General features: G+C 39.5%; 1 protein-coding gene across 1 annotated transcript in view; it reads right to left on the minus strand.

Annotated features, from left to right (window-relative positions):
• Positions 1-4,882: 4,882 nt before the first annotated feature.
• Positions 4,883-12,500, minus strand: part of LOC118940077 (tumor necrosis factor ligand superfamily member 14-like) — a 16,397-nt gene continuing 8,779 nt past the window's right edge. The window contains exons 4-6 of the mRNA XM_036948305.1: positions 8,581-8,661; positions 7,709-7,946; positions 4,883-7,244 (exon numbers count right to left, since the gene is read on the minus strand). Coding sequence (XP_036804200.1) covers positions 7,064-7,244; positions 7,709-7,946; positions 8,581-8,661 — 500 coding nt within the window. The 3' untranslated portion in view covers positions 4,883-7,063. The remainder of the gene's footprint in view (positions 7,245-7,708; positions 7,947-8,580; positions 8,662-12,500) is intronic.

The following is a 12,500-nucleotide window of genomic DNA, read 5'->3' on the forward strand; positions in this document are numbered from 1 at the left end:
TTAGTTCATTCAACTGATGGAAGACGACCAGAGTCATATATTTAGAGAGTTTGGCTTTTTATTTGATTTTATTGTGTAAAAGACAAAATGGTCTGAATATCAGCATTGTTTCATCGAGGAAGAAAACACTGAGTTTATAGTGAGGATCATCATCAACCATATAGCCATATATACACACATATAGCCATATATATATACATATAGCCATATATATACACATATAGCCATATATATATACACACATATAGCCATATATATACACACATATAGCCATATATATACAAACATATAGCCATATATATACAAACATATAGCCATATATATACACATATAGCCATATATATACACATATAGCCATATATATACACATATAGCCATATATATATACACACATATAGCCATATATATACACACATATAGCCATATATATACACACATATAGCCATATATATACAAACATATAGCCATATATATACAAACATATAGCCATATATATACACATATAGCCATATATATACACATATAGCCATATATATACAAACATATAGCCATATATATACAAACATATAGCCATATATATACAAACATATAGCCATATATACACACATATAGCCATATATATACACATATAGCCATATATATACACACATATAGCCATATATATACAAACATATAGCCATATATATACACACATATAGGCATATATATACACACATATAACCATATATATACACACATATAGCCATATATACACACATATAGCCATATATATACACATATAGCCATATATATATACACATATAGCCATATATACACACATATAGCCATATATATACACACATATGGCCATATATACACACATATAGCCATATATATATATACACATATAGCCATATACATATACAAACATATAGCCATATATATACACACATATAGCCATATATATACACACATATAGCCATATATATACACACATATAGCCATATATATACACACATATAGCCATATACATATACAAACATATAGCCATATATATACACACATATAGCCATATATACACACATATAGCCATATATATACACACATATAGCCATATATATACACACATATAGCCATATATATACACACATATAGCCATATATATATATATACACACATATAGCCATATATATACAAACATATAGCCATATATATACACACATATAGCCATATACATATACAAACATAAAGCCACATATATACACACATATAGTCATATATATACACATATAGCCATATATATACACACATATAGCCATATATATATATATATACACACATATAGCCATATATATACAAACATATAGCCATATATATACACACATATAGCCATATACATATACAAACATAAAGCCACATATATACACACATATAGTCATATATATACACATATAGCCATATATATACACACATATAGCCATATATATATATATACACACATATAGCCATATATATACAAACATATAGCCATATATATACACACATATAGCCATATACATATACAAACATAAAGCCACATTTATACACACATATAGTCATATATATACACATATAGCCATATATATACACATATAGCCATATATATACAACCATATAGCCATATATACACACATATAGCCATATATATACAAACATATAGCCATATATATACAAACATATAGCCATATATACACACATATAGCCATATACATATACACATATAGCCATATATACACACATATAGCCATATATATATACATATATATACACACATATAGCCATATATATATATACATATAGCCATATATATACAAACATATAGCCACATATATACACACATATAGCCATATATATACACACATATAGCCATATATATATATACAACTGAACATATAGCCATATATAAAAACATATAGCCATATATACAGTTGAAGTCGAAAGTTTACATACACTTAGGTTGGAATCATTAAAACTAGTTTTTCAACCACTCCACAAATTTCATGTTAACAAACTATAGTTTTGGCAAGTCGGTTAGGAAATCTACTTTGTGCATGACACAGGTAATTTTTCCAACAATTGTTTACAGACAGATTATTTCACTGTATCACAATTCCAGTGGGTCAGAAGTTTACATACACAGAGTTGACTTTGCTTTCAAACAGCTTGGAAAATTCCAGAAAATGACATCATGGCTTTAAAGCTTCTGATAGGCTAATTGACATAATTTGAGTCAATTGGAGGTGTACCTGTGGATGTATTTCAAGACCTACCTTCAAACTCAGTGCCTCTTTGCTTGACATCATGGGAAAATAAAACGAAATCAGCCAACACCTCAGAAAAAATATTGTAGACCTCCACAAGTCTGGTTCATCCTTGGGAGCAATTTCCAAATGCCCGAAGGTACCACATTCACCTGTACAAACATTAGTACGCAAGTATAAACACCATGAGACCACGCAGCCGTCATACCGCTCAGGAAGGAGACGCGTTCTGTCTCATAGAGATGAAAGTACTTTAGTGCGAAAAGTGCAAATCAATCCCAGAACAAAAGCAAAGGACCTTGTGAAGATGCTGGAGGAAACAGGTACAAAAGTATCTATATCCACAGTAAAACGAGTCCTATATCGACATAACCTGAAAGGCCGCTAAGCAAGGAAGAAGCCACTGCTCCAAAACTGCCATAAAAAAAGCCAGACTACGGTTTGCAACCGCACATGGGGACAAAGATCGTACTTTGTGGAGAAATGTCCTCTGGTCTGATGAAACCAAAGTAGAACTGTTTGGCCATAATGACCATTGATATGTTTGGAGGAAAAGGAGGAGGCTTGCAAGCCGAAGAACACCATCCCAAACGTGAAGCACGGGGGTGGCAGCATCATGTTGTGGGGGTGCTTTGCTGCAGGAGGGACTGGTGCACTTCACAAAATAGATGGCATCATGAGGCAGTAAATTTATAAGGATATATTGAAACAAAATGGGTCTTCCAAATGGACAATGACCCCAAGCATACTTCCAAAGTTGTGGGAAAATGGCATTAAGGACAACACATTCAAGGAATTGGAGTGGCCATCACAAAACCCTGAAAAAAATGTGTGAGCAGAACTGAAAAAGTGTGTGCGAGCAAGGAGGCTTACAAACCTGACTCAGTTACACCAGCTCTGTCAGGAGGAATGGGCCAAAATTCACCCAATTTATTTTGGGAAGCTTGTGGAAGGCTACCCAAAACTTTTGACCCAAATTAAAGCAATTTAAAGGCAATGCTACCAAATACTAATTGAGTGTATGTAAACTTCTGACCCACTGGGAATGTGATGAAAGAAATAAAAGCTGAAATAAATCATTCTCCCTACTATTATTCTGACATTTCACATTCTTAAAATAAAGTGGTAATCCTAATTGACCTAAAACAGGGAATTTCTACTAGGATTAAATGTCAGGAATAGTGAAAAACAGAGTTTAAATGTATTTGGCTAAGGTGTATGTAAACTTCCGACTTCAACTGTGTATATATATATATATATATATATATACATATATATATATATATATATATATATATATAAATAAACATAGAACCATATATAAACAAGACAGGGACTCAATCCTATACTTTGATACTGTTTTACTTCAATATAAATGTCCAGCATCCAAAAGCAACAAAGACAGGAGTCAATCCAATACAAGGTATAAAAGAGCCCAGTAGCCCAGTGGTTCTCAGTCCTGGTCCTGGTGCTGTTGATTGTAGTACCAGCCCAGTGGTTCTCAGTCCTGGTCGTGGTGCTGTTGATTGTAGCACCAGTCCAGTGGTTCTCAGTCCTGGTCCTGGTGCTGTTGATTGTAGCACCAGCCCAGTGGTTCTCAGTCCTGGTCGTGGTGCTGTTGATTGTAGCACCAGTCAGTCCAGTGTTTCTCAGTCCTGGTCGTGGTGCTGTTGATTGTAGCACCAGTCAGTCCAGTGTTTCTCAGTCCTGGTGCTGTTGATTGTAGCACCAGTCCAGTGGTTCTCAGTCCTGGTCGTGGTGCTGTTGATTGTAGCACCAGTCCAGTGTTTCTCAGTCCTGGTGCTGTTGATTGTAGCACCAGTCCAGTGGTTCTCAGTCCTGGTCGTGGTGCTGTTGATTGTAGCACCAGTCCAGTGTTTCTCAGTCCTGGTCGTGGTGCTGTTGATTGTAGCACCAGTCCAGTGTTTCTCAGTCCTGGTCGTGGTGCTGTTGATTGTAGTACCAGCCCAGTGTTTCTCAGTCCTGGTCGTGGTGCTGTTGATTGTAGCACCAGTCCAGTGGTTCTCAGTCCTGGTCGTGGTGCTGTTGATTGTAGCACCAGTCCAGTGTTTCTCAGTCCTGGTCGTGGTGCTGTTGATTGTAGTACCAGTCAGTCCAGTGTTTCTCAGTCCTGGTCGTGGTGCTGTTGATTGTAGCACCAGTCCAGTGTTTCTCAGTCCTGGTCGTGGTGCTGTTGATTGTAGTACCAGTCCAGTGTTTCTCAGTCCTGGTCGTTGGTGCTGTTGATTGTAGTACCAGCCCAGTGTTTCTCAGTCCTGGTCGTGGTGCTGTTGATTGTAGCACCAGTCCAGTGTTTCTCAGTCCTGGTCGTGGTGCTGTTGATTGTAGCACCAGTCCAGTGGTTCTCAGTCCTGGTCGTTGGTGCTGTTGATTGTAGCACCAGTCCAGTGTTTCTCAGTCCTGGTCGTGGTGCTGTTGATTGTAGCACCAGTCCAGTGTTTCTCAGTCCTGGTCGTGGTGCTGTTGATTGTAGTACCAGCCCATTGTTTCTCAGTCCTGGTCGTTGGTGCTGTTGATTGTAGCACCAGTCCAGTGTTTCTCAGTCCTGGTCGTGGTGCTGTTGATTGTAGCACCAGCCCAGTGTTTCTCAGTCCTGGTCGTTGGTGCTGTTGATTGTAGCACCAGTCCAGTGTTTCTCAGTCCTGGTCGTGGTGCTGTTGATTGTAGCACCAGTCCAGTGTTTCTCAGTCCTGGTCGTGGTGCTGTTGATTGTAGTACCAGTCCAGTGGTTCTCAGTCCTGGTCGTGGTGCTGTTGATTGTAGCACCAGCCCAGTGGTTCTCAGTCCTGGTCGTTGGTGCTGTTGATTGTAGCACCAGTCCAGTGTTTCTCAGTCATGGTCGTGGTGCTGTTGATTGTAGCACCAGCCCAGTGGTTCTCAGTCCTGGTCGTTGGTGCTGATGATTGTAGCACCAGTCCAGTGTTTCTCAGTCCTGGTGCTGTTGATTGTAGCACCAGTCCAGTGTTTCTCAGTCCTGGTCGTGGTGCTGTTGATTGTAGCACCAGTCCAGTGTTTCTCAGTCCTGGTGCTGTTGTTTTTAGCACCAGTCCAGTGTTTCTCAGTCCTGGTGCTGTTGATTGTAGCACCAGTCCAGTGTTTCTCAGTCCTGGTGCTGTTGATTGTAGCACCAGTCCAGTGTTTCTCAGTCCTGGTGCTGTTGATTGTAGCACCAGCCCAGTGTTTCTCAGTCCTGGTCGTTGGTGCTGTTGATTGTAGCACCAGTCCAGTGTTTCTCAGTCCTGGTGCTGTTGTTTGTAGCACCAGTCCAGTGGTTCTCAGTCCTGGTCGTGGTGCTGTTGTTTGTGCACCAGCCCAGTGTTTCTCAGTCCTGGTCGTGGTGCTGTTGATTGTAGTACCAGCCCAGTGTTTCTCAGTCCTGGTCGTTGGTGCTGTTGATTGTAGCACCAGTCCAGTGTTTCTTAGTCCTGGTGCTGTTGATTGTAGCACCAGTCCAGTGTTTCTCAGTCCTGGTCATGGTGCTGTTGATTGTAGTACCAGTCCAGTGTTTCTCAGTCCTGGTGCTGTTGATTGTAGCACCAGTCCAGTGTTTCTCAGTCCTGGTGCTGTTGTTTGTAGTACCAGTCCAGTGTTTCTCAGTCCTGGTGCTGTTGTTTGTAGCACCAGTCCAGTGTTTCTCAGTCCTGGTCGTTGGTGCTGTTGTTTGTAGCACCAGTCCAGTGTTTCTCAGTCCTGGTCGTTGGTGCTGTTGTTTGTAGCACCAGTCCAGTGTTTCTCAGTCCTGGTCGTTGGTGCTGTTGTTTGTAGCACCAGTCCAGTGTTTCTCAGTCCTGGTGCTGTTGTTTGTAGCACCAGTCCAGTGTTTCTCAGTCCTGGTGCTGTTGATTTTAGCACTAGTCCAGTGTTTCTCAGTCCTGGTCGTTGGTGCTGTTGTTTGTAGCACCAGTCCAGTGTTTCTCAGTCCTGGTGCTGTTGTTTGTAGCACCAACCCAGTGTTTCTCAGTCCTGGTGCTGTTGATTGTAGCACTAGTCCAGTGTTTCTCAGTCCTGGTCGTGGTGCTGTTGATTGTAGTACCAGTCCAGTGTTTCTCAGTCCTGGTCCTGGTGCTGTTGATTGTAGTACCAGTCCAGTGGTTCTCAGTCCTGGTCGTGGTGCTGTTGATTGTAGCACCAGCCCAGTGTTTCTCAGTCCTGGTGCTGTTGATTGTAGCACCAGTCCAGTGTTTCTCAGTCCTGGTCGTGGTGCTGTTGATTGTAGTACCAGTCCAGTGTTTCTCAGTCCTGGTGCTGTTGATTGTAGTACCAGCCCAGTGTTTCTCAGTCCTGGTCGTTGGTGCTGTTGATTGTAGCACCAACCCAGTGTTTTTCAGTCCTGGTGCTGTTGATTGTAGTACCAGTCCAGTGGTTCTCAGTCCTGGTGCTGTTGATTGTAGTACCAGCCCAGTGTATCTCAGTCCTGGTCGTTGGTGCTGTTGATTGTAGTACCAGTCCAATGGTTCTCAGTCCTGGTGCTGTTGATTGTAGTACTCCCACAGTTCAAGTAATCAACTCCTCAGCAGGTTTTTGTACCCTTTTGGGTCCCCAGGACCAGGATTGAGAAACACCACACTAGACAGCCGACAATGGATGTTTAAAAGGCATTTTCCCCACCATTGGCCGAGATTGCATTCACGGTAATAGCTGCAGATGTTGTCTCAAGGTTAAAATACCTTTAAAAAGCCAATCTATACATTCAAATAATATAACTGACACACAAATCTGATTGACAAATGTATGTGTGTGTGTGTGTCAATACACACCGTCTCCTAAATCATGAATGCCCCCATGAAATTATCTTCAGCTCCAAGTCTCAGTAGCGTTCCGTTGTCCACGGTTGCATAGATGATGTCTCCAGGCAACAGACGAAAGACTCCGCCCAGGTAGCTGTTCAGAAGATTCTGATGAGAAATCTTTTTCGGTCTGGAATCCTGGGAAGGACAATGGAACCTAACGGAGAGACAGACAGACACTTAGAACGCATCCCAAAATGATGCCCCCTGACCATCACCTCACACACTCACTGACCTGTTAGCTTTCATCAACACATTCCCCCTCCCCCTCCCCGTCCCAGTACCATCACCTCACACTCACTGACCTGTTAGCTTTCATCAACACATTCCCCCTCCCCCTCCCCCTCCCCCTGCCCTCCCTGTCCCAGGACCCCACCACCTCACACTCACTGACCTGTTAGCTTTCATCAACACATTCCCCCTCCCCCTCCCCCTCCCCCTCCCCTCCCCGTCCCAGGACCCCACCACCTCACACTCACTGACCTGTTAGCTTTCATCAACACATTCCCCCTCCCCCTCCCAGGACCACCACCTCACACTCACTGACCTGTTAGCTTTCATCAACACATTCCCCCTCCCTCCCCCTCCCCCTCCCAGGACCATCACCTCACACTCACTGACCTGTTAGCTTTCATCAACACAAGTGGTTTGTTTTTGTAACCCTCGGTGATCCTCATCACCTTGTGTTTGAACAGAAAGCAGTCTTCAACGAAGTGCACTTTGGAGTAGACATAGTAGTGCCCTTTCCTCTGTGCTACCAGGTGGCCATCTTTGTAGTCCATCTGATCTGTGAAGGCAGACAGGCCCTTGTCTGATTCCCACTGAACGACACTATCCTCACCCACTGGCTGGGAGGAGCCTGGGAGAGGGAGGGGGAGGCGAGGGAGGAGGTGGAGGGAAGGGAGCGAGGGGGCGGAGTGCGGGGGAGGAAGGGGAGGGGGAGAGAGATAGGGGAATGGGGGGGGGATGGGGGAATGGGACAGAGAGATGGGGGAATGGGGGGGAGAGATGGGGGAATGGGGGGGTGGGGGAATGGGGGGTAGAAATATATGGGGCAGAGGGGGGAGTTAAGAGTGCAGATAGTGCTGGTTAAATGTGTGTGTGTGTGTGTGTGTGTGTGTGTGTGTGTGTGTGTGTGTGTGTGTGTGTGTGTGTGTGTGTGTGTGTGTGTGTGTGTGTGTGTGAGTGTGTGAGTGTGTGTGTGCTTACGTTTCTGTATGTGTTTCTGTGTGTGTGTGTGTGTGTGTGTGTGTGTGTGTGTGTGTGTGTGCGTGTGTGTGTGTGTGTGTGTGTGTGTGTGTGTGTGAGTGTGTGAGTGTGTGTGTGCTTACGTTTCTGTATGTGTTTCTGTGTGTGTGTGTGTGTGTGTGTGTGTGTGTGTGTGTGTGTGTGTGTGTGTGTGTGTGTGTGTGTGTGTGTGCGTGCGTGCGTGTGTGCGTGTGTGTGTGTGTGTGTCGGTGTGTGCATGCGTGTGTTGAGGGGCTGTACTGTACCTATCAAGTGTGCTGAGGGTTTCCGTTGGATCTCAGGTGGGACTTTCCTCCTCGTAGGCTTGACTAAAATCTCATTGGTCTCTGTCAGGGGACAGGAAATTATTTCATGAGAGAGAGAGAGCGAGGGGGGGGGGGACGATAGAGAGAAAGAGGGAGGGAGAAAGAGAGAGAAATAGAAAGAAAAAGAGAGAGAGATCAACTTTCAGAAAACCAAAGTTGAGATATTCCAGAAAAGGTCCAGGAATCAGAGAAGCAGACACTCGGACGATTTCGTTTTAATTGTAAATATAAAGAAAAGGATACAAAATGTTGGCACCAAAACATCCTTACAATTCAGAGCAGTGGAAACCCAAGAGCTGAACCCTGAAAAGAGTCCTCTGTGTCAGATGTTAAAACATTTAAACAACCCTATTATCCAAACACACAGGGATATCAATCAGGTTGTTAAAGAAATGAAAACTCCTATTTGACAAATTGTGAAAATGAAAGATAAACATAGACTAACTTGCTATTTGGTCTCAAAAGAGAATAGAAATGGTCAGTATATCTCTGCTCTGTCAGAGATACAACACAGAGACAAACCACCAACTGGTCAGAATATCTCTGCTCTGTCAGAGATACAACACAGAGACAAACCACCAACTGGTCAGAATATCTCTACTCTGTCAGAGATACAACACAGAGACAAACCACCAACTGGTCAGAATATCTCTGCTCTGTTAGAGATACAACACAGAGACAGAAAAAGTGAGAGACAAAAAGACAATACTCCCAAATAGGAGAATCAATATCTCAATCAATTCCCAACTTCTCTGAATTTACTATCGACATGAAGATGGGAATTACTCTGGATAGAAACAGCAAATATGACTGTAGATATGAATATGACTGTCGATATGACTGTAGATATGAATATGACTGTCGATATGACTGTAGATATGACTGTAGATATGAATATGACTGTAGATATGAATATGACTGTAGATATGACTGTAGATATGACTGTAGATATGAATATGACTGTAGATATGAATATGACTGTCGATATGACTGTAGATATGACTGTAGATATGAATATGACTGTAGATATGACTGTAGATATGACTGTAGATATGAATATGACTGTAGATATGAATATGACTGTCGATATGACTGTAGATATGAATATGACTGTAGATATGAATATGACTGTAGATATGAATATGACTGTAGATATGAATATGACTGTAGATATGAAAATGACTGTAGATATGAATATGAATATGACTGTAGATATGAATATGACTGTAGATATGAATATGACTGTAGATATGACAGTAGATATGAATATGACTGTAGATATGACAGTAGATATGAATATGACTGTAGATATGAATATGAATATGACTGTAGATATGAATATGACTGTAGATATGAATATGAATATGACTGTAGATATGAATATGACTGTAGATATGAATATGACTGTAGATATGAATATGAATATGACTGTAGATATGAATATGACTGTCGATATGACTGTAGATATGAATATGACTGTAGATATGAATATGACTGTAGATATGAATATGACTGTAGATATGAATATGAATATGACTGTAGATATGAATATGAATATGACTGTAGATATGAATATGACTGTAGATATGAATATGAATATGACTGTATATATGAATATGACTGTAGATATGAATATGACTGTAGATATGAATATGACTGTAGATATGACAGTAGATATGAATATGACTGTAGATATGAATATGAATATGACTGTAGATATGAATATGACTGTAGATATGACAGTAGATATGAATATGACTGTAGATATGAATATGACTGTAGATATGAATATGACTGTAGATATGACAGTAGATATGAATATGACTGTAGATATGAATATGAATATGACTGTAGATATGAATATGACTGTAGATATGACAGTAGATATGAATATGACTGTAGATATGAATATGAATATGACTGTAGATATGAATATGACTGTAGATATGACAGTAGATATGAATATGACTGTAGATATGAATATGACTGTAGATATGAATATGACTGTAGATATGAATGTGACTGTAGATATGAATATGACTGTAGATATGAATATGACTGTAGATATGAATATGAATATGACTGTAGATATGAATATGACTGTAGATATGAATATGACTGTAGATATGACAGTAGATATGAATATGACTGTAGATATGAATATGAATATGACTGTAGATATGAATATGACTGTAGATATGACTGTAGATATGAATATGACTGTAGATATGAATATGACTGTAGATATGAATATGACTGTAGATATGAATATGACTGTAGATATGAATATGACTGTAGATATGAAAATGACTGTAGATATGAATATGACTGTAGATATGAATATGACTGTAGATATGAATATGACTGTAGATATGACAGTAGATATGAATATGACTGTAGATATGACAGTAGATATGAATATGACTGTAGATATGACTATGAATATGACTGTAGATATGAATATGACTGTAGATATGAATATGAATATGACTGTAGATATGAATATGACTGTAGATATGAATATGACTGTCGATATGACTGTAGATATGAATATGACTGTAGATATGAATATGACTGTAGATATGAATATGACTGTAGATATGAATATGACTGTAGATATGACAGTAGATATGAATATGACTGTAGATATGAATATGAATATGACTGTAGATATGAATACGACTGTAGATATGAATATGAATATGACTGTAGATATGAATATGACTGTAGATATGAATATGAATATGACTGTATATATGAATATGACTGTAGATATGAATATGACTGTAGATATGAATATGACTGTAGATATGACAGTAGATATGAATATGACTGTAGATATGAATATGAATATGACTGTAGATATGAATATGACTGTAGATATGACAGTAGATATGAATATGACTGTAGATATGAATATGACTGTAGATATGACAGTAGATATGAATATGACTGTAGATATGAATATGAATATGACTGTAGATATGAATATGACTGTAGATATGACAGTAGATATGAATATGACTGTAGATATGAATATGAATATGACTGTAGATATGAATATGACTGTAGATATGACAGTAGATATGAATATGACTGTAGATATGAATATGACTGTAGATATGAATATGACTGTAGATATGAATGTGACTGTAGATATGAATATGACTGTAGATATGAATATGACTGTAGATATGAATATGAATATGACTGTAGATATGAATATGACTGTAGATATGAATATGACTGTAGATATGACAGTAGATATGAATATGACTGTAGATATGAATATGAATATGACTGTAGATATGAATATGACTGTAGATATGACTGTAGATATGAATATGACTGTAGATATGAATATGACTCTAGATATGAATATGACTGTAGATATGAATATGACTGTAGATATGACTGTAGATATGAATATGACTGTAGATATGAATATGACTGTAGATATGAATATGACTGTTAGATATGAATATGACTGTAGATATGAATATGACTGTAGATATGAATATGACTGTAGATATGAATATGACTGTAGATATGACAGTAGATATGAATATGACTGTAGATATGAATATGACTGTAGATATGAATATAACTGTCGTAGCCTGAGGGACGTCTCATCATTCATTCATTTCCTGAAGTATTTACATTGTATATAACTGACAGTAAAACATAGTGGAACCATCATCCATGTACACGTTGTCTATTTATCAGTCATTCATCTTGTTGTATTTAATGAAATGTATGAACTGTATATTCCACAGTACCACAGCAGTAGTGTTGTACCTGAAAACATGATTCCACAGTACAACAGCAGTAGTGTGGTACCTGAAAACATGATTCCACAG

The sequence above is a fragment of the Oncorhynchus mykiss genome, chromosome 17, assembly GCF_013265735.2.
Source record: "Oncorhynchus mykiss isolate Arlee chromosome 17, USDA_OmykA_1.1, whole genome shotgun sequence".
Taxonomy (NCBI): domain Eukaryota; kingdom Metazoa; phylum Chordata; class Actinopteri; order Salmoniformes; family Salmonidae; genus Oncorhynchus; species Oncorhynchus mykiss.